This window comes from Chiloscyllium plagiosum, chromosome 34, assembly GCF_004010195.1.
Source record: "Chiloscyllium plagiosum isolate BGI_BamShark_2017 chromosome 34, ASM401019v2, whole genome shotgun sequence".
Lineage (NCBI taxonomy): Eukaryota > Metazoa > Chordata > Chondrichthyes > Orectolobiformes > Hemiscylliidae > Chiloscyllium > Chiloscyllium plagiosum.
Genome location: NC_057743.1, coordinates 41,887,515 through 41,911,386, shown reverse-complemented (window position 1 = coordinate 41,911,386; position 23,872 = coordinate 41,887,515). Strand labels below are relative to the sequence as shown.

Sequence of the window (23,872 nt, the reverse complement as noted above, 5' to 3'; positions counted from 1 at the left end):
TTACAGTGTGGAAACAGGCCCTTCGGCCCAACAAGTCCACACCGCCCCGCCGAAGCGCAACCCACCCATACCCCTACATTTACCCCTTACCTAACACTATGGGCAATTTAGCATGGCTAATTCACCTGACCTGTATATCTTTGGACTGTGGGAGGAAACCGGAGCACCCGGAGGAAACTCACGCAGACACGGGAAGAATGTGCCGCCCACACTCGATAGATCGAGTGAATCCTTAGAAGAGTATAAAGAAAGTAGGAGTATAGTTAAGAGAGAAATCTGGAGGGCAAAAAGGGGACATGAGATAGCTTTGGCAAATAGAATTAAGGAGAATCCAAAGGGTTTTTACAAATATATTAAGGACAAAAGGGTAACTAGGGAGAGAACAGGGCCCCTCAAAGATCAGCAAGAGGGAAATAGATGGTGACATCTTACAAAATGTCCAGATTACAAAGGAAAGAGTGGTGGATGTTTTGAAATGGTTAGAGGTGGATAAATCCTCAGGACCTGATAAGGTGTACCCGAGAACTCTGTGGTAAGCTAGGGAAGTGATTGCTGGGCCTTTTGCTGAGATATTTGTATCATCGATAGTCACAGGTGAGGTGCCGGAAGGCTGGAGGTTGGCAAATGTGGTGCCACTGTTTAAGAAGGGTGGTAAAGACAAGCCAGGGAACTATAGACCGGCGAGCCTGACCTCGGTGGTGGGCAAGATGTTGGAGGGAATCGTGAGGGACAGGATGTACCATGTATTTGGAAAGGCAAGGACTGATTAAGGATAGTCAGCATGGCTTTGTGCATGGGAAATGATGTCTCACAAACTTAATTGAGTTTTTTGAAGAAATAATCGTGAGGGACAGGATGTACATGTATTTGGAAAGGCAAGGACTGATTAAGGATAGTCACCATGGCTTTGTGCATGGGAAATGATGTCTCACAAACTTAATTGAGTTTTTTGAAGAAATAACAAAGAAGATTGATGACGGCAGAGCAGTAGATGTGATCTATATGGACTACAGTAAGGCGTTCGGCAAGGTTCCCCATGGGAGACTGATTAGCAAGGTTAGATCTCATGGAATACGGGGAGAACTAGCCATTTGGATACAGAACTGGCTCAAAGGTAGAAGACAGAGGGTGGTGGTGGAGGGTTGTTTTTCAGACTAGAGGCCTGTGACCAGTGGAGTGCCACAAGGATCAGTGCTGGGTCCTCTACTTTTTGTCATTTACATAAATGATTTGGATGCGAGTATAAAAGGTACAGTTAGTAAGTTTGCAGATGACACCAAAATTGGAGGTGTAGTGGACAGCAAAGAGGGTTACCTCGGATTATAACAGGATCTGGACTAGATGGGCCAATGGGCTGAGAAGTGGCAGATGGAGTTTAATTCTGATAAATGTGAGGTGCTGCATTTTGGGAAAACAAATCTTCGCAGGACTTATCCACTTAATGGTAAGGTCCCGAGGGAGTGTTGCTGAACAAAGAGACCTTGGAGTGCAGGTTCATAGCTCCTTGAAAGTGGAGTCGCAGGTAGATAGGATAGTGAAGAAGGCGTTTGGTATGCTTTCCTTTATTGGTCAGGGTATTGAGTACAAGAGTTGGGAGGTCATATTGCAGCTCTACAGGACATTGGTTAGGCCACTGTTGGAATGTGAGGTAAAAACAATGACTGCAGATGCTGGAAACCAGATTCTGGATCAGTGGTGCTGGAAGAGCACAGCAGTTCAGGCAGCATCCAACGAGCAACGAAATCGCCCTTCAAGGGCTTTTGCCCGAAACGTCGATTTCGCTGCTCGTTGGATGCTGTCTGAACTGCTGTGCTCTTCCAGCATCACTGACCTACTGTTGGAATAGTGCGTGCAATTCTGGTCTCCTTCCTATCAGAAAGATGTTGTGAAACTTGAAAGGGTTCAGAAAAGATTGACAAGGATGTTGCCAGGGTTGGAGGATCTGAGCTACAGGGAAAGGCTGAACAGGCTGGGACTGTTTTCCCTGGAGTTTCGGAGGCTGAGGGGTGACCTTATAGAGGTTTACAAAATTATGAAGGGCATGGATAGGATACATAGACAAAATCTTTTCCTTGGGATTGGGGAGTCCAGAACTAGAGGGTGTAGGTTTAGGGTGAGAGGGGAAAGATATAAAAGGAGACCTAAGGGGCAACCTTTTCACGCAGAGGGTGGTACGTGTATGGAATGAGCTGCCAGAGGATGTGGTGGAGGCTGGTACAATTGCAACATTTAAGAGGCATTTGGATGGGTATATGAATAGGAAGGGTTTGGAGGGATATGGGGTGGGTGCTGGCAAGTGGGACTAGATTGGGTTGGGATATCTGGTCGGCATGGACGGGTTGAACCAAAGGGTCTGTTTCCATGCTGTACATCTCTATGACTCTATGACAGAAAGACTGACAACGGCAGTCATTTTGGGAAAAATAAATCTCAGGGTAGGCAACTAAAACAAAATGTAATTTCCTGTAATATTGGTGAGCCTTTTCAACTGTTTGCTCAATGAAGACAGGATTACAAGATTACAAAAAGAGTGTGTGCATTTCCAGGAATGTAGGAAATTCAATAAAATGGTGCAAAAATCCATTTACAGCAAAAGGACTCTGAGCTATTAGTGGTTTCTTAAGAAGAGAGTCATTATATAATATGCCCAATGGTATAAATGAGAATAAAAATCCAGAATAATAATTTCTGGGCACAATAAAAAAAAACATCTGTGACCATCAGAATGACCCACTGTCAGGTTACAGTTGTCCCAATACATTCTTACACTTTTTAACATACGGTCTGACCAAAACCTGCTTGGTTCAACCAAGATTGTACATGAGGTGAATTGCGGTATCACAGTCTCAGGACAAGGGAGAAATATTGTGGCCAGGATTCTGCACTTGTTCAATGACTGACTAAAGTTAGAATAAGGAAGCTAAAATTGAGAAAGGAAGGAAGTGGAGTCAAATGGTATTGAACAAAAACCAAACTTTGTTACCAGGAAAAGACAGTAGGTAGGGGAAGTACAGAAGCATTTCATGAGTGAACTAGAAAAACAATCTGCCCTGATGTAGCGCTTTACATCTTCAGTACATCCCATATACCTTTACAACCGAATTACCTTTGAAGGAGTATCAGAAATAAGAGTGATGAACTTAGAGCATGGATCAGTACTTGGGACTGTGATGTTGTGGCCATAACAGAGATGTGGGTTTCACAGGGGCAGGGATGGTTGCTAGATATTCCAGGGTTTTGAACGTTTAAAAAGAACAGGGAGGGTGGGAAAAGAGGAGGGGGTTTGGAATTGCTAATCAGAGAGTGCATCACAGCTACAGAAACAAAAAGGTTGTTGAGGAAGGTTTATCTATTGAGTCAGTATGAGTGGGAGTTAGGAACAGCAATGGAACAGCCACCATATTGGGGGTTTTCTACAGACCCCCTAACAGCAGTAGGGAGATTGAAGAACTCATAGGCGGGCAGATTCTGGAAAAATGCAGAGGTAGTAGGGTTGTAGTTATGGGTGATTTCAACTTTCCCAATATCGACTGGAACCTCCTAAGTGCAGATGGTTTGGATGGAGCAGTTTTTGTTAGTTGTGTTCAGGAGGGTTTCCTTACTCCGTATGTAGACAGGCCGGTAAGGGGAGAGGCCATTTTGGATTTGGTGCTCGGCAATGAGCCAGGACAGGGGTCAGATCTCGTGGTGGGAGAGCACTTTGATGAAAGTGATCACAACTGCCTCACATTTACCAAAGCCTTGGAGAGGGAAAGGAGGAGTTACCGATGGAAGTTTTTTAATTGGTGAAAAGGAAACTATGACATGATCAGACAGGAGTTGGGAAGTACAGATTGGGGACAATTGTTCCACAGGAAGGGCACAGCAGACATGTGGAGACTGTTTAAGGAGCAGTTGTTGCGAGTGATGCATGAAGGGGTAAGATTAAGGAACCTTGGATGACGAGAACAGAGGAGCTTCTTGTCAAAAGGAAGAAGGCAGCTTACGGAAGGTGGAGGAAGCAAGGATCTAGCACAGCTTTAGAGGATTACAGGCTTACTAGAAAAGAGCTCAGAAATGGACTGTGGAGAGCCAGGAGGGGGCACGAGAAAGGCTTGGCAGGAAAGATTAGGGAGAACCCAAAGGCATTTTACTCATACGTGAGGAATAAGAGAATGATCAGGGAGAAGGTAGGGCCCATCAGGGATAGCGGAGAGAACTTACACATAGAGTCTGAGCAGATAGGGGAAACCCTAAATGAGTTTTTTGCTTCAGTTTTCACTAAGGAAAGGGACCTTGTTGTGAATGAGAACTTTTGGAGGAGCTGGGAAACAGATTTGACCAGATCGAGATTGATGAAGTTGATGTGCTGGAAATTTTGGCAAACATTAAGATTGATAAGTCCCCAGGGCCAGACCAGATTTATCCTCGGCTGCTCCGGGAAGCGAGAAAGGAGATTGCTGAGCCGCTGGTGAGGATATTTGCCTCCTCCCTCTCCACAGGATTCATACCGGAGGATTGGAAGGAGACGAATGTTGTTCCTCTTTTCAAGTAGGGGAATAGGGAAATCCCTGGCAATTACAGACCAGTCAGTCTTACGTCTGTGGTCAGCAAAGTTTTGGAAAGAATTCTGAGGATAGGATTTATGACTATTTGGAAAAGCATAGCGTGACTAAAGGCAGTCAGCATGGCTTTGTGAGGGGCAGGTCATGCCTCACAAATCTTATTGAGTTCTTTGAGGAGATGACGAGACAGGTCAACGAAGGTCGAGCAGTGGATGTGGTGTATATGGACTTCGGCAAGAGATTTGATAAGGTTCCCCATGGTAGGCTCATTCATAAAGTCAGGAGGTATGGGATACAGGGAGATTTGGCTATCTGGATTCAGAATTGGTTGGCTGACAGAAGGCAGAGAGTGGTTGTAAATGGAAAGTATTCTGTCTCAAGGTTAGTGGTGAGCGGGGTCCCGCAGGGCTCTGTTCTTGGGCCTCTGCTCTTTGTAGTTTCTATAAATGATATCGAAGAGGAGGTTGAGGGGTGGGTTAGTAAATTTGCAGTTGACACAAAGGTTGGAGGTGTCGTTGGTAGTACTGAGGGCTATAGCAGGCTGCAGCGCAACAGACAGCATGCAGAGCTGAGCTGAGAAATGGCAGATGGAGTTCAACCTGGATAAATGCGAAGTGATGCATCTTGGAAGGTTGAACTCAAATGCTAAATATAGGATTAAAGACAGGGTTCTTGGCAGTGTAGAGGGACAGAGGGATCTTGGTGTTCAAGTGCATAGATCCCTCAAAGTTGCTACCCAAGTGGATAGGGTTGTTAAGAAAGCATATGGTATTTTGGCTTATTATTAACAGGGATATTGAGTTTAAGAGTCGCGAGGTTTTGCTACAGCTCTACAAGTCTCTGGTGAGACCACAATGTAACGCGCTCAAAGACTGGCCCCTTGATTATGAAATGACGCAATTATCAAATGAACAAAAAAAACAAAGAATGACTGGCAAGAGAGAGTTGATGGATATCCCAAATCTAAAATGTGATGAAGCCAACCAATAGATTCTTCCCAGATTATTACACTGCAATGGACAACAGACCAGGAGCCGGTAAAGGAATTAGAATGGGTAGTTGTTGTAGAGACGACGGGCTGAATGGCCTCTTTCTGTGCTGTCGCTTTTCTTTGGTTCAAATTAATTTACTAGAAAGAGCTCCTCACAACCAGGCAAAAGACTCCCTTCAATCTGACAATCGTGAAGATCATTGTTCATTACTGAATAAGTTAATGAATTGATTGTTCTTATATGAAAGGAGAAAAGCCCAGAGATCTGAAAATCCTTTTGCTATCTGTGAATACTCACATCAGTTTCCAAGCCACTCTCCAACACTGTTACAATAACACGGCAAAGCACACTCTATACTAAAGTTTAGATGTCAGCCAGACTTTAAAACAAGTTTCTAAAGGAATCATGTACTCAGTGACACAGCTTTATATGATTGACTTTCACTATGTCCTTGTGTAACTGGTGTTAATTTCCATTGTTAATACTGGTTCCATACAATAAGTTGATCAACAGATTGACAGGAATTTTAAATAGGTTAAACCTCAAAGAATGGAGACAATCATATTGCTGAACATGTTTTCCATTCTATTGTCCCTATATCAAGTTATCAGCAAACTTTTAAACATTAAGCCAACAAATAATAACGCAGGAATTTAGCACAAGGCACCTACTGTACAAGACAGATTTTTAAAAAGTTACTTACTGTGTACTTCTCAAACGAATGAAAGATTTATCTATCCTGGAAACAGAAGAAATGTTAAGGAATTAAACTCAAGTTGTAATTATCCACTAATAATTTTCTAACCTTCAAATAATAAGATATGAAAACACAAAATACATGTCTTTGAAGCACAGAATTAATTTGGTGCACGTTCACTTGAAACATAAGGTGTACTATTACATCTGTGTTCCAGCGACTAGTTTGTCCAGTGGGTTTCCAAGTTTAATAAGTTCAAATGAGCCGGTTACTTTACTGCTCATCATTACTGTATACTGAAGGATTCAACACACTCCATTATTACAATAAACTAAATTAACATTCTTCATTTTTACCTTCTTACACTGGGAGGTATACTTTTTCTCATTAGCCTGATTCTTGGATCTTGTTCATAGCAAAATCATTTCATAAGCTCTGCACTATTCATGTGTCAGGTTCTTCTGCTGGGAAAGATTGGCTTTTCAAATGAATTCTAGTTAAGTATTTCTATATCATTAGGATTTAGTATTCAAACATGGTTCATCCACATGCAGTTTGCAGTCAAGTTGTTTTGAGAATATTTTAATGTTACAATATTGATTGGGGTTTACCAGATTATAGTTTGAAGGATTATCACAAAATATCCTTATGTTGGCCAAAATACACCTTTTGCAGTAGATTCAGTTTGGGGAAAATAAACTGAATTTAACTGAGCACATATAATGACAAATAAATTAATTTAAAATGAGCTAACACATGGACTCATACCTCAAGCAGTTTAATATGCTTAAAGGCTTTAAATAAATAAATAAAATGTGCAGGATCAGGGTCAATGCCATTCCTAACGAAGGGCTCCTGCCCGAAACGTTGATTTTCCTGCTCCTCGGATGCTGCCTGACCTGCTGTGTTTTTCCAGCACCACTCTAATCTAGACCCTGGTTTCCAGCATCTGCAGTCCTCACTTTTGCCTCAATGCCATTACATCCATGAAAATATAAACCACAGAAACCAATGGAGTGACCATAAAGTCCTGTTGTTTTAATTTGGTTTATATGGCTTTTCCCAGAAAAGGAACTTTTATTGTATTTGACCTCATGGTGTGTCCCATATAGGATTTAGTTGCTCTCATTTTGAGGTTACTTTAATACACCTGATTTCATCGACAAAAACGGCACTGAATAGCATGGTCAATCTCTTCAAATATGGTTTTTGCCAATTAATCTAAGCTGTTGTTGGGGTGAGACCAGAATGGAAAGCTTCATTGACTGTTTGCATTCTGCAGGCCTCTCCATTTAAAAATGCTCATGCTAGTTTGAAATTTTTTCTGGTCTCACATCCCTCTCAATCTCTGGAATATCCTACAAACCCCAACTCTCCAATGTTATCATTTCACCATTAGTAGCACCTTTAATTACCTGGGTCCAAAGCTCTGGACCTCTACTCCCATCTCCATTGAACATCTGTCACTCTCTCTCGCCTCACTGAAGAGGCTGCTTACAAACTTACTCCTTTGACCATAAACGACTGAATGTAAGTTTTTATTTGATGATATGCATGTGAATCAATTTAAAACCAATACTCCACATAACTGTCAAATGTTTCTTACAAAGACAAAGTCATACCCGCCTCCGTAAGCCTGTACCAGACCCACCCTCCCTCTGTGAAAATAAATTGTCCCTCTGGACTCTTTAGTATCTCTCCCTTCTCATCTTAAACCTACGTCCTCCAGTTTTAGACTGCCCTACTATGAGGAAAAGCTGTTGGCTATCTACCTTATTTACACCCCTCCTGATTTTATAAACCTCTATAGAAAGGTCAGTTTCCTAAGCTCCAGGGGAAAAAGTCCCAGCTTATCCAGCCTCTCCTCAAATGCTATGATATGGAGGAGCCGGTGTTGGACTGAGGTGGACAAAGTTAAAAAAAAACCACACAACACCAGGTTATAGTCCAACAGGTTTATTTGGAAGCTCTATCTTTCAGAGCACCACCCCTTCATCAGGTAGCATGAGATAGTGATGACATCATGAGCATCATGAGCATGACATTCTGATCATGAGACATAACAATGCACATCTTTAAAGGGACCACTGTGCAGGCAGTTTGTGTCCAATTGCCGTCTGGCCTGCAGCTTAGAGGGAACATTGTTTTGGAACTTTTACTGAGTCAAATGTGCTATACAAATGAAAGTTATTTTCTTGCACAAGCTTAATATCAATAACATATGAACCAGCAGCATAGGGTATACGCTGCACTCAACGTGAGGACAGCAGAGTGCTCTCTTTAACAACTTCGACTCACACTCAGACAACTTGCTGACATTCAGAAGCCATTTTTAAAAATCGGTAAAAGTCCAACTACATGGATCACTGAAAGGTCACTTGACAGATTGGCCAAGAACCTTTGAAGTTTTGATCTTTACATTTCAAATACATTTTTCACTGCTTCCTGTTACAAGGTGAGAAGGTTAAATTGTTGAAAGGATTACCTCCTGCTCAAGGCTGGGTTCAGGTCAAGCTACAGACGTCCCCTTTGCACTGGTACAAATCCCAATGTAATGCCAGCAACGCAAACACACTGTGGAACAAGTCATCACACAGCTCTGGGCAGGAACCAAGGAACGTTTCAAATCATTCCAGGAGAATTTATAACAAGATCAGAAAATTTACAGCACATGAACAGACCGTACCGCCCTTTGACTCAGTGCCAGCAAATAAAGATCAAGGTATCCAGCCCAACACAACATTCTGGCTGTTGGTCCATTGCCCTCTGGGTTACAGTGCTTCTCATGTACATCCAAGTACTGCATACATTTAGTGATCATTTCTGCCTCTACCATGTTTTTAAGGAGATCTAGTTTCCCATCACCCTCTGGGTATTAAAAAAAAGCCCATCGCCAGACAGGAGTGAAATACTCAGACTTATGTCTCTCATCAGCTTGACATTACCGTTGGATTTGTGCCACTTTGAAACGGAGAAATAATTCACCTGGGACTCGATTCAATTTATTTTTGTTTGTTATCTGGTGAACCTTGGTCAGTAATTCCAAAAGGTATACATTTCTAGTGCCCGTTCTGACAGTGTTTTCAATGATCAACAGAAACACATTCATTGTTTGAGAGAGAGAGTAAAAATAGAATGATTGCCAAACTGGAATCTTTATATTGTGCTCAGGACAATGTAAATGTAGTTGAGAAAATCAGGAGAAACTGACAGCAAGCAGACCACTTGTGTCCCAGGGGGCAGCTATCCAGGTCAAATGGACTGGAACAGGAATCCCACTTGCACCACAGCAAGTTGAGAAAGTAAATTCCAAAACAGCAGGAGATTACTGTGTTAGATCGGACTAGATCAAGACCATCCTTTAGGGACAGAACCTGCTATACCTCCTCAGGCCAGTACGAGATGTTTGCCTTTTAATTCCCCACTCCTCATGGTAATTAGGGACAAGCAGGTAACACTCTTCTGATGGAGGTTAGAGACAAACAGGAAAAAAGCCAACTCTTCTGCCATATTATTATTTTGGTAACATTCTGCCCCTCCAGGAACTAGTCCAATTCCCTGTTGAAAATTATTATTGAATTTTGCATCTATTAGCCTTTCAGACTGCATTTCAGATCAGAAACTTGCTTTGGAAATTTCTCAAAGTTCTTTCACCAATAATCTTCAGTCACAGCCTTGGATTACTATCAATGGAAACCATCTTTCCCCATTTCTTCTCACAAAATCCTTGTGTAATAAATTTCCTCTTAACCTTCTCCACTTGAAGGTGAAGTGGTTTCATCAATTGCTCTATGACTAATGTCCTAAATCCCTGGGAAGGGTCACGCAAATTTCCTCTGCACATTCCCCAAATGCATTCCCACTCTCAGCAACAGCAGTGCTCAGAATGGGACACTCTGTCAGGCCTTACCAGGAAAGCAGGATTTCCTTGGATCTAAAACCTCAACATCCCAGATGCTTTTTGGAATTCTCCTTAGCGTGTTGGGCCCATACACGTGTACCATTCCTGAAAGTGATGCTTGATAAACATTAACACACAACCACCAAATGTTCACAACAGTGCAGATTCACAAAATGCTCAATATACAGTATCCCTGAACACTTTAACAGCTCACTTCCTTGCTCCTCAGGTACTTGCACTTCCACACACTATGTATCTGTTGAAAGACTTATGATGATACACCAAGGCTCATGAGACAGCACCTTCCAAACCCACTACCTTTGTTTGCAATACAGAGTGATGGTATCAGCATGGGTTTAATTCTCACACCAACTGAGGTCATCATGAAGTCCTGCCTTCTCAATCTTGTCCATGCTTTGGTGATCCTCAGGTTAAATTCACCATCAGTCACCTCTCTAATAAGACTGCAAGGCCGAGGGTGAGAGCAAGAGGAGAGCGAGAAGCCCAATGGTCCTCTGGCACTATGGCACCTTCACCTTTACCATCCAGATGGACAAGGACAGCAGATAGTGGGAAGACAACCCCTTATGTGTTACCCTTCCAAGCCACTCACCATCTTGACTAGGAAATATATCGCCGTTCCTTCACTGTCGCTAGGTCAAAATCCTGGAATTCCCTCCCTAACGGCATTGTGGGTCATCCCACTTCCTGCAGTGGTTCAGGAAGGCAGCTCACCCCCACCTTCTCAAGGATAACTAGGGACAAGCAATAACTGTTGGCCAGCCAGTGACGCCCACATCACATTATTAATTTGTTTTTAAATGGCAAGACTTTGGAGACATTACATCCACCAGATGCTCAGAATGGGAAATGTCCTATTTTCCATCTCAGCTATTGTTGAGTTGTAAACAAGATTAACCCAGTTTTAAATCATTAAGCTGCAGAACATGCCTCCTTTATTGTTTTGTCCAAGTACTAATCCATTCACTAGGTGCCAACACACTATCAAATCACTTGTGAAATTTTGCCACAAATCAGGAAGTTAGTTTCAGTAACTGAATACCTTTAACAGGTTTAGCCAAACCGAGAAACACATTCTCAAGTCTGCGACCATAAATTATGCTCAAATCGAATTAAACAGCATCACAATTAATGGTGACATTGTTAATTATATGTTCTGCACTTTACAATATCACACGTTTGTGAGCAGGTATGATAGAAATACAGATTTTCTTTCTAACTTTTGGCTGTTTTAGTAAGTATATGGTATAGAATGGAATAGAGCTAAATGGATGAGGCGACATACCAAGGTTCAACTTGAATCAATTCAATACAATCCACAATATACTCCCAGCTACCATCATTTATGAGGCAGGGTCATTCCACCCAAAATGGTAACTCTGATTTCTCTCCAGCAGCATAATGCTGCTAGAGTGGGGGGACACGGTGGCTCAGTGGTTAGCACCGCTGCCTCACAGCATCAGAGGCCCGGGTTTAACTCCAGACTCGACCAACTGTCTGTGTGAAGTTTGCACATTCTCCCGGTGTCTGCATGGGTTTCCTCCCACAGTCTAAAGATGTTCAGGTTAGGTTGGATTGGCTATGGTAAATTGCCCATAGAGTCCAGGGATATACAGACTAGGTATTTAGCCATGGGAAATGCAGATTATAGGGTAGGATGCTCTTTGGAGGGTCTGTGTGAACTCCTATGAACCTGCTGAGCTTTACCAGCATTTTCTGTTGTTGTTTCAGTACAATCCCTCGTGTCTTCAGGCTAAGGAGGGAATGTATTTGAGAAAACATCTCTTTGGATTATGGCAGGAAATTGGGCAAGTGCAGTTATTAGATGAACACAGAACAGATTTAACACTAATCCTTCAGATTCAAATAATTGATTGAAAATTTTCCTTGTTCAGTGTCACATTTATTAATGTTCCAAACAAACATTAACACTTTGATGATCAAAGAAAAAATCTAGCTGTTAAACCAGACTCATTAAAATTAGGAATTTGGACAAAGAACCTTAGAGTGTCCTCCCCTTACTTTCGACAGCCCTGTACAGATCCAAGATCTGTGTAACTCAGCCTTGAATATATTTAATGATCCAGGCTCTGCTGTTCCTGCAGCTCCAGAATTCTAAAGATTAATAAGTATCTGTTTCGATGAGGCCACATGGCTCCTTTGACCCACATGCGCTTGTATATTCTCAACTACCCCATTCGGGTTTTACTAACCTCCATGTGATCAAATTCCTACTGACAAGATGAACCTTTTCACATTTATCTACATGAAAATGTATTGTATTGGCTGATTGTATTTCCCCATATTGACTGGGACTCCCTTAATGTTCAGTGTTTGGATGGAGAGCAGTTTATTAAGTATGCCCAGGAGGGTTTTTTGAAACAGTATGCGGATAGTCCAATGAGGGAGGGGGGGGCATCATACTGTACTTGGTTTTGTGACATGAACCCAACCAGGTGATTAAAGTATCAGTGGGGGAGCACTTTGGGAATAGCAACCATAATTCCGTAAGTTTTTAATGTTCATGGATAAAGACAAGGGTGGACCTTGGCTAAAGGTATTAAATTGAGGGAAGGCTAACTGTAACTGAATTAGACAAGACTTGGAGAATGTGGATTGGGAACGGCTGTTTGAGGGTAAGTGTGTATCTGACATTTGGGCGTCTTTTAAAGACCAGTTGACCAGAGCGCAGGAATTGCAGGATTTTACACATATTCCTGTAAAATGAAGGACAGGAATTGCAGAATTCAGGAACCTGGATGACGGAGGAAATTATCAGCTTAGTCAAAAAGAAAAAGAAGCATATTTAAAGGTCCAGGCAACTAAAAAGAGACAAAGCTCTTTAAAAATATACAGAAAGTAGGAAGGACCTTAAACGGTGAGGTTGGAGGGCTAAAAGGGGCCGTGAAATGTCCTTGGCCAGCCAGGTTAAGGAAAATCCTGAGGCATTTTATACATACATTAGGAGCAAGACTGTAGCGAGGGAGAGAGTAGGCCCACTCATAGATAAAGGAGGGTGGAACCAGAGGAAATGGGTGAGATCCTTAGTTTACATCAGTATTTACTGAAGAGAGGGAAATGGGGGCTGTTGAGGTTATGAAACAGTGTGTGAATAATCTCAGGTAGGTCAACAAAATGAAGGAGGTGTCGGGTGTCTTGAAATGTATTAAGGTTTGTGTGTGAAAGGTCATGTCTCACTAACCTGATTGGGATTTGAGATGGTGACAAGAATGATTGATAAGGGAAAGGTGGCAGATGCTGTATACATGGACTTTAGTCAGGCATTTGATCAGGTGCGTCATGGCAGGAAGGTAGAGCCTCTTAAGATCCAGCCTTCTGACATGTGGGAGTCTTTTAAAGACCAGATGATCAGAGTGCAGGACAGGCATGTTCCTGTGAAAATGAAGGACAGGAATGGCAGGATTCAGGAACCTTGGATGACAGGGGAAATTAACAGGGGAGCTGACAAGATTGATGCAAAACTAGCTTGGTCATAGAAAGCAGAGTAGCAGGGGAAGGGTGCTTTTTGGAATAGAGATTAGTAACTAGTGGTACTCCCCAGGGATCAGTGCTAGGACCTTTGTTGTTTGTCACATATATAAATGCTTTGGAGGAAAATGTAGGTTGTCTGATTAGTAAGTTTGTGGATGACACCAAAATTGGTGGACTTGCAGGTAGTAAGGAGGATTGTCAAAGGAAACAGTGAGGTATAGATAGATTGCAGAATTGGGCAGAGAAATGGCAGATGGAGTTTAATCTGGACAAATGAAAGGTGATGTACTTTGAGAGATCAAATTTAGGTGGGAATTACACAATAAATGTCAGAATCCTGAGGAATACGGACATACAGAGGGATCTGGACATACAGGTCCACAGATCCCTGAAAGGGGCAACACAGGTGGATAAGGTGGTCAAGGAGGCAGACAGCACACTTGTCTTCATTGGTTGTGATGTCAAATATAGAAGTCGGCAAGTTATATTACAGCATATAGAACTTTAGTCAGGCCACATTTGGAATACTGTGAGCAGTTCTGGTTACCACACTACCAGAAGGACATGGATACTTTGGAGAGGATACAGAGAAGGTTTACTAAGATGTTGCCTGATCTGAAGGGTTTTAATTATAAGGAGAGCTTATAAGAGATTGTTTTCACTGGAAAGACGGAGGCTGAGGGGACGACCTGGTAGAGATCTACAAAATTATGAGAGGCACAGGTAGGGTGGATAGTCAGAGGCTTTTTCCCCAGGGTGGAAAGGTCAACTACAAGCGAGCATAGGTTCAAGGAGAGAGGGGTAAGTTTTTGGAAGAAGTGCAGGGAAAATGTTTCACCAGAGGGCGGTGGGTGACTGGAAATGTACTGCCAGTGGAGGTGGTGGGAGCAGGCTCAATAGCCAGGTTTAAGGTGCATCTTGATAAACATGAATGGGAGGCAAACAGAGGGATGGAGATCTCAAGTGGTCAATACGTAGCTAGTCTAAATAAGGAGATTAGGAATCGATGTAGGTATGGTGCTGAAGGGCCTGTTCCTGTGCTGTACTGGATATTATTGCATAGACTGTGTTACCTTGTTTATTTCTTAGCACAATCCCAAACGTTTTCACTATTACCGGTCCCCATCCCACAGTTTGATATCATTTTTCAATTCTAATACAAGAGTGTCACATTCAGACTCCAACACCTCGATGTATTCAGGACTAGAGTTCACAAACAGATCTCTACCAACCACTCCCTAATTCATACAACTGAAAAATCTTCTCAATTTATACTTAGTCAGTTCTTTTATAAATAAAAGCAAACTTTCAATCTTTTCCAGGTCTAAGAGAAAATCATATTGGACACAAAGTATTAACTCTGTCTCTATTTTTAGTTCAATTCAGTCCATTCCTGCCTCCACACACCCTGACCTTTATCATTAAGGGTGGCACAGTTGCTCAGTGCTGCCTCATGACGCTGGGGTCCCAGGTTCAATCCCACCACAGGGAGACTGTTCGTGTGGAGTTTGCACATTCTTCCCATGTCCACATGAGTTTGCTTCAGTTTCCTCCCACAGTCTAAAGATGTGGAGGCTAGGTAGGTTTAGCCATAGGAAATGCAGAGTTACAGGGATTGTGAGAGAGAATGGGACGCTCTTCAGAGGGACAGTGTGGACTCAATGGGCAGAATGGCCTGCTCTCACATTGTGGGGATTCTATGAAAGCTTTGGTAGTGCCACTATCAAGAGAAATGCTCTGTCTCATTAAGGCATTTAACATAAATAGTGCTTACAATTTTTATAATTTCAAAGGCCCTCATCTATCCACAGATTATTAAAACTAAAAAAAAATTAACAGCAAGAGTTTTCCTACTGCAAATGACATCAAATGATAATGGCTTGGCACACTGCTGCAAATATTAAGCTCTACTTTTGTTGAAAACACCATTTTGCCAACTGACATATTCTAATAACCACAGATACTGAAGCAGTCTAAATATAACAAGATCTGGACAATATCCAGGCGTTGGGCTGAGAAGCAGGCATTCACACCACATAAATGCCAGGAAATGTCCAATAAGAGACAATCTAATCACAATCAGTGGTGTTACCATCACTGAATGCATCCATTATCAACTTTCTGCGGGTTACCATTGACCCTTCCCAATGAAGGGCTTTTGCCCAAAACATCGATTCTCCTGCTCTTCGGATGCTGCCTGATCGGCTGTGTTTTTCCAGCACCACACTCAACTCTAATCTTCGAGCAGCTGCAGTCCTCACTTTCTCCCAGAAATTTAACTGGCCTCACCCTATTCCTACAGCAGCTGCAAGGACAGGTTAGGGCCTAGAAATGCTGCAGCAAGTAAATCACGTCCAGACTCCCCATCTACAAGTCAGGGGTATAATGGAATACTCCCCAGTCGCTTGGATGAGTGCATGTTCTAACATTCATGAGGCTTGACACCATCCACCCCAACGGATTAGCACCACATCTATAAATGTTCACTCTCTCCACCACTGAACTCAGTAGTAGCCGTATTTATTATCTACAAGATACATTTCAGAAATTCACTAAAGCTCCTTGGATAGAACCTTTTATGATCTGGAACCTACTATGATCTGGAAGGACAAGGACAGCAGATAAATGGGAACACCACCCCCTCCAAGCCACTCACCATCCTGACTTGGAAATATATCGCCAGTCCTTCAGTGTCACTAGGTCAAAATTCTGGGCATTGTGGATTAACCCATAGCATATAGACTGCAAATAAAGCAGCACATCCCCACCTTCTCCACAGTAACTAGGGATAGGCAATGAATGCTGGCCCAGTCGGTGATGATTACATCTCATGAGTGAATTTTTAAAAAATATCAAATTTACTTTTTCCAGTATAATAAAACCAACACACTGGTGACTGATTCAGGTAGCACAGGCTTTAGTTAGATGTTATTGTCACATGTACTCAAGTACAGGGATACAGGAGTAAAGTGAAACGTTTGCAACAATGCCATTCTTAGTGCAATCTTATACATAAAGGTACCGAGGTACAAAATCTGAGGTAAAAAAGTAGAACAAAAGTTAAAAGTTCAACATTACAGATCTTCTCAGCATTAACTAAAAACTAAAGTTTAAAGTTCCAAATTATAGTCTCTCTTTAGCCGTGGTCCTGTAGTTGCTCCTGGGCACAATCTCTCTTTCCTGATACTAAACATAGCTAAAAACTCACTTTAATTTTGAAATTCTAAAACTGAACATGTATAAACTAATTATAAACAGCTATACTTACAGCTTATTCCACTTCGAGGTTGAATTAAAACTAAACATCAACCTGTTGGAAAAGGCAAATCCTTTACTTTGAAGTAATTACATGTTATTGAAAGGACAATTGGAAACTATTTACAGCTGACAGCCAAAGTAATGCGTGAAGTGTTAAAAAGAAAGGGGTCGCTCCCTATTCAATTGAACAATGAAAATCAGCTGATGACATTCAATTAACTGTAATTGAATTATTATAATAATTGACTTCTTAATATCTCCTAATAAAAGTCTACATTGGAACCTGCCCTAAGGTCACTTTAGAAAATACAGCTGTTATATTGCGAGTTAACAAACTAAGTTTAAAACCATTACTGTGACCTCAGCTTGTTGGTCAAAATCAACAGTAAATTCACAACAATTGAGTAGAGAATCATCTGTTCTCTCTGCACTCCAATTTATCCCAGTTAGAGTTATAGAGATGTACAGCATGGAAACAGACCCTTCGGTCCAACCCAATCTAGTCCCACCTGCCAGCACCCGGCCCATATCCCTCCAAACCCTTCCTATTCATATACCCATCCAAATGCCTCTTAAATGTTGCAATTGTACCAGCCTCCACCACTTCCTCTGGCAGCTCATTCCATACACGTACCACCCTCTGTGTGAAAAAGTTGCCCCTTTGGTCTCTTATACCTTTCCCCTCTCACCCTAAACCTATGCCCTCTAGTTCTGGAATCCCCGACCCCAGGGAAAAGACGCTGGCTAGACAGTGTTAGAGGAATGCAGAATTCAATTGTTTCAGTTTTATATTTTATGCTGATTTAAATTAGGATTGAATGTTAAGCTAAATAAAAAGTGAAAGAACTGCACATGTTGTAAATCAGAACCAAAAACAAAAATGGCTGGAAAAGCTCAGCAGGTAGAGCAGCATCTGTGGAGAGAACTCAGAGCTAATATTTTGGATCAAGTGACGCTTCCTCAGAGCTAATTATTAAACTATTTTGTTTAACTATTTGAGGGTGTATTAGCCAATACTTCACATGATTATAATTTCCTCTTCATAACAATTGGTTACATCCTTGGATAAACCGACTGAAGTTATATTTATTTGCTGATGGGTAGTATTACATGTCGATTTTGAAAAAAAGATGCCATTGATAACAGTGAAATGTGGAGGAAACCAAGGGGAAGCTGAATGTGAGACAGAGTATGTGTGTGTGTGTGAGAGAGAGGGAGGTGTGACTGCAGTGACAGTGAAGCACTTCTCACAGTCTTGAATAGTTATATAAACAAGCAGAGGGAGAATGTTTCCCTTTATGGCCTGGACCTAGTGCAGGAAAATTACATTGAACAGCTGTTAAAGACCATCTTCGTTTGTTTTCTTCCAAGTGAAACATTTCACATCTGATGAGCGTCTCCTGTACGCAGTGTAAGATACTAGCAGCAAGCTGAAATCTGTCGCGGCCGAATCAAACTCATGGCCCTCGATGCTGATCGAACACAGTCGTTCGGGAATGTATGACACCACAGATTTACCCCAGAGCTGCACTGTCCACTCCGGGAGCAAATCTGAATACTGATGTCTGGGTTATCTGTTTGCATTCTCATCAGGCACAGTCAGGTACCTAAAACAAAAATGATTTTAAGGAAGTTGGGGTGCACTATTATTCAAGAGCAGAGTAGAACTAAAGGATTCATGCTTTGTATTCTGGTAATGTTTGGACTGGATAACCCACAAAAAAAAACGTTATATATGAATCATCTGTAGACAGTCATCTGTATAAACCCATCTGGTTCACTAATGGCTTTTAGGGAAGGAAACTGCCAAACATACCCAGTCAGACCTGCATGTGACCCCTTACCCACAGCAATATGGTGGACTTTTTACTGCCCTCTGACATGATGCAACAAGTCACTTGATTTGAGGACAATTCAGGATGGACAACAAATACTGACCTTGTCAGTGATGTTCACGTTCAGGAAATAATAAATTATTAAAAATATATTGATAATGTTCTCACCCAATGACATGAACGTGTGGATGACGAGAATCTGGAATGAAACAGAAAATGCTGGAAATACTCAGCAGCTGTGGAGAGAGAAACAGATCAATGTTTCAGATCAAAACCAGAACCATTCTCAAAGTTACTTAAAATGCTTGCCTAATATCAATTCCTGAAATTTATGAATTCCAGAGCAACATATGGCATGTCTAAAACCCAACTGAGACTGGTTTATTCCAATTGACTTACACACACACACACAAATATTCACAAGCAAGTGCTTTTACAATAGCCTGGGCACAAACTGCACTCACAGAAACGATACGCTGTGGAAGCAGGCATTCAGGCCACAGTGACCCTCCACCCAGATGCTAACCTCCTATACCCCATCCCTGTAACTCTGTATTTCCCATGGCTAACCCATCTAACCTGCATGTCCCTGGAGACTATGGCAATTTACACATGGCCAATACACCCTAATCTGCATAGAGTCATAGAGATGTACAGCACTGAATCAGACTGTTCGGTCCAACCCGTCCATGTCGACCAGATATCCCAACCCAATCTAGTCCTACCTGCCAGCACCCGGCCCATATCCCTCCACATATACCCATCCAAATGTCTCTTAAATGTTGCAATTGTACCAGCCTCCACCACTTCCTCTGGGAGCTCATTCCATACAAGCACCACTCTCTGCATGAAAAAGTTGCCCCTTAGGTCCCTTTTAAACCTTTCCCATCTCACCCTAAACCTATGCCTTCTAGTTCTGGACTCCCCCAACCCAGGGAAAAGACTTTGCCTGTTTTTCCTATCCATGCCCCTCATGATTTTATAAACCTCTATAAGGTCACCTCTCAGCCTCCGAAACTCCAGGGAAAACAGCGCCAGCCTGTTCAGCCTCTCCCTATAGCTCAAATCCTCCAACCCTGGCAACATCCTTGTAAATCTTTTCTGAACCCTTTCAAGTTTCACAACATCTTTCCGATAGGAAGGAGATCAGAATTGCATGCAATATTCCAACAGTGGCCTAGCTAAAGTCCTGTATAGCCACAACATGACCTCCCAGTTCCTGTATTCAATACTCTGACCAATAAAGGAACGCATTCCAAACGTCTTCCTCACTATCCTATCTATCTGCGACTCCACTTTCAAGGAGCTATGAACCTACATTCCAAGGTCTCTTTGTTCAGCAACACTCCCCAGGACTTTACCATTAAGTGTATAAATCCTGCTAAGATTAGCTTTCCAAAAATGTAGCACCTCACATTTATCTGAATTAAACTCCATCTGCCATTCTTCAGCCCACTGGCCCATTTGATCAAGATACCATTGTAATCTGTGTGTCCACTACACCTCCAATTTTGGTGTCACCTGCAAACTTACTAACTATACCTCTTATGTCTGCATCCAAATCATTTATGTAAACGACAAAGTAGAGGACTCAGCATTGATCCTTGTGGCACTCCACTGGTCACAGGCCTCCAGTCTGAAAAGCAACCCTCCACCACCACCCTCTGTCAAATACACATACATCCTGTCCTTCAGGATTCCCTCCAACAACTTGCCCACCACCAACGTCAGGCTCACTGGTCTCTGATTCCCTGGCTTGTCCTTACCACCCTTCTTAAATAGTGGCACCTGTGGTAGGAAAACAGAGCACCCAGAGGAAACTTATGGACGCATAGGGAAAATGTGCAAACTCCATGCAGACAGTCACCCAAAGGTGGAATCAAACCCAGGTCCCTGGTGCTGTGAGGCAGCAGTGCTAACCACTGAGCTACCATACTGCCCTGTCAGTGAGAAAGTGAAGATTCTTGTAACTGTAATATCTCAAGGTTTCAAATTTAAAAGTGAAAAGTTTTTGCTGTGCACTCATTCTACCATTTGTTTAATTTTGTTCCAGTTCCTATTTTAATTGGGATTTCTGTAAATCATGTTACTGCTTGTAAATATTCTGCAGTGTGCTGTGATCTAAAAAAGGAACATTTTGTCTCAGAAGTGGGGATCATATTCATTAAAGTGAGGTGTAAGTGATTCAATTATGAAGACAAGATTGAAAAATGTCAGTCAAGAAATGAGCAAAAGGTGATTCTCAAGACGATTAGTGGCTTTGATCAAGTAAATAGAGCAATGTATTCCCTCCAGAGTGGAGGGACCAGAAAGCATCAAAATCTCAAAGAATAATGATCATAGGACCATACGCACAGGAGCAGGAATAGGCCGTTCAGCCCATTGAGTCCGTTCTCCACTCAATGAGATCATGGCTGATCTGATAATCTTTAACTCCACTTTTCGGCCTTTTCCCCATAACCCTTCATTCCCTTACTGAATAAACATCTGTCTATCTCGGCCTTGAATGTACTTAATGACCCAGTAGTAACAGCCCTTTGTGGTTTGGAATTCCAGATTCATGACGCTCTGAGAGAAGATATTTCTCTTGTCTCTGTCTTCAATGGGCAACCCCTTACTCTGAGATGATGCCCTCCAATCCTAGACTCTCCCACAAAGGGAAACAACCTCTCCATATCTTCTCTGTCAACTCCCTGAGAGTCTGGTGTGTTTCAACAAGGCCACCTCTCATTCTTCTATATTCCAATGAGGACAGAAACAATCTCTTTTCATAAGATAGTCCCTCCATTCCTGCTATCAGCCTAGTTAACCTTCATAGGACTGTGTCCAATGCCAGAATATGTTTTTCTGAAATAAGGGGCCTGAAACTGTTCCTAGCATTCCAGCTTTCAGTCAGTTGTCAGGATCTGGCATGGTTGATACAAAGATGTGTGGATACTGATTCTGGAAATAAGATCAACAGGAACTTGAAGAGCTATTTAAGGATGAAGAATGTACAGGCTGAGAGTCAAAGAGCGTAAATTTGGGGCTAAACTCACCTGGTATTTTAAAATGTCACTGCTACACAAAGGGCTGAATAATTCCATTTGTGTGGTATTATTCTAAGATTCTGATTGAGGGATCAACATTGTCCAGGGGACACTAGGGATGAATTTCTTCATGATAATGCCATGGGATATTCTCTGATAGGACACTATACCTTACAGCTGACAGTATTTTCAGATTTCTGCCACCAACCATATATTTGAATGTAATGTTTGAACCATACGCATTTACACTTAACCACACGCTAAGCAAAAACAGGAAGTTACTCATGTATCAACTATAACTATGTCAATTTATTTTCCCAGGTTTTTTTTCAACAATGGGCAGAATTTCTGATGTTTGGCAGAGCAATTTTCAATCATTGAAGAAGGTTGAAATGATTATCACAGTGGCTCTGACATTTACAGCACATTTCAATGAGATTGAAAAAATCGATTTTTTGAGTTTTTGACCAAAGTTACTTTTAAAAAGTATTTGAAACTCAATATTTTTGTTCTTCAAGCCAATTTATTGAAACCACTGTTTAATGAAATCATTAAAGCACAAAGCACTTTCAGTCTCAATATATTGACAGAATGATTCTCCTTTGACCCTTTGAAGTTCTTGTCAAATGATTACCATCAAGTACCATCCCAAGATTCTCCAGCTTACAGCTATGACTGTTCAGGTGATGTCACAGCGTTCTTGCTCAGTGCACTCCGCATCACGTTCACCTGATGATCTCGACTTGATTTTGCAGCAGAGAGGTAAACATTCCCATCCAATGGCTGAAGAGCCTGTAGGGCAACCAATCAATCTTAGTCTAGACTGTGCACTGAAAACTAAATTGTGATCCTTTCCCTAAAATCATTTTAAAATAGGTTTATTGGTCATTCCATTCTTTATTGTCCTTTCTTCCCTTGAGATAAGATGACAATTCATGTATTTTCTAACTCCCAATGCCCTCTATAGCCATAACCATTTCACTATGGATACTGGCCAGGCTCCACATCATTACTGTTTCCTTTTCTTGTTGATAATCAAAAGCAAGTACAGGAGGCTGCAAGGCAAAGGAATTGTCCCAACCTTCCACAACAAGTAGAACATAAAACATAAAACATAAAACATTACTGCGCAGAAAAGACCCTTCGGCCCTTGATGTTACACCAACCTGTGAAATCAATCTGAAGCCCATCTAACCTACACTATTCCATTCTCAGCCATATGTTTATTCAATGACCATTTAACTGCCCTTAAAGTTGGCGAGTCTACTACTGTATGGAATATGTGTCTCATACAATAAAATTCAAATTACAAAATTCTCTTGCACTTCCTGTAGTACTGACTGTTTATTGATCACAGTGGCCTGGCTGATACCAGGGAAATACTGAGACAACATTAGATCCTCAGAAGAGACAATACTTTGGAACCTGTCCCATGTTTAAAAATGAGCACCTCGAGGGAAATCGAGGGATGTGGGAATCAGGTGGGAAAGCAAAGCTCAGGTCAAAAATCAGCCAGGATTACATTGAGTGTTGGGGCTTGTTCAAGAAAGGATCAAGACAAAAGATGGAAAATTATAGGCCAATTAGCTTAACCTCGGTTGTTGGTAAAATTCTAGAATCCATCATTAAGGATGAGGTTTCTAAATTCTTGGAAGAGCAGGGTCGGATTAGAACTAGTCAACATGGATTTAGTAAGGGGAGGTCGTGCCTGACAAACCTGTTGGAGTTCTTTGAAGAAGTGACAAGTAGGTTAGACCAGGGAAACCCAGTGGATGTGGTCTATCTAGACTTTCAAAAGGCCTTTGATAAGGTGCCACACGGGAGGCTGCTGAACAAGGTGAGGGTTCATGGTGTTCGAAGTGAGCTACTGGTATGGATTGAGGATTGGCTGTCTGACAGAAGGCAGAGAGTGGGGATAAAAGGTTCTTTTTCAGAATGGCAGCCAGTGACGAGCGGTGTCCCGCAGGGTTCGGTGCTGGGGCCACAGCTGTTCGCATTATATATTAATGATTTGGATGAGGGAACCGGGGGCATTCTAGCGAAGATTGCCGATGATACGAAGTGAGGTGGACAGGCAGGTAGTACGGAGGAAGTGGGGAGGCT

The 23,872-nt window shown here is 41.9% G+C and overlaps 1 protein-coding gene across 5 annotated transcripts in view; it reads right to left on the bottom strand.

Annotated features, from left to right (window-relative positions):
* The window catches only part of rap1gapa (RAP1 GTPase activating protein a), a 566,513-nt gene that overhangs the window by 343,034 nt on the left and 199,607 nt on the right, over nucleotides 1-23,872 (bottom strand). For 2 of the 5 annotated variants that reach the window (XM_043676342.1, XM_043676331.1), the window contains one exon: nucleotides 6,240-6,275. The exons of 1 other annotated variant lie outside the window; for it this stretch is intronic. Coding sequence is in view for 1 of the 4 variants with exons in the window: in XM_043676332.1 (XP_043532267.1) it covers nucleotides 6,240-6,275; nucleotides 16,916-16,953 (74 nt within the window). In the remaining 3 variants the exon portion in view is untranslated. Of the gene's footprint in view, nucleotides 1-6,239; nucleotides 6,276-8,718; nucleotides 8,736-16,915; nucleotides 16,993-23,872 lie in introns of those variants that run through there. 2 more of the 5 variants (XM_043676332.1, XM_043676345.1) reach the window with 2 other exon arrangements.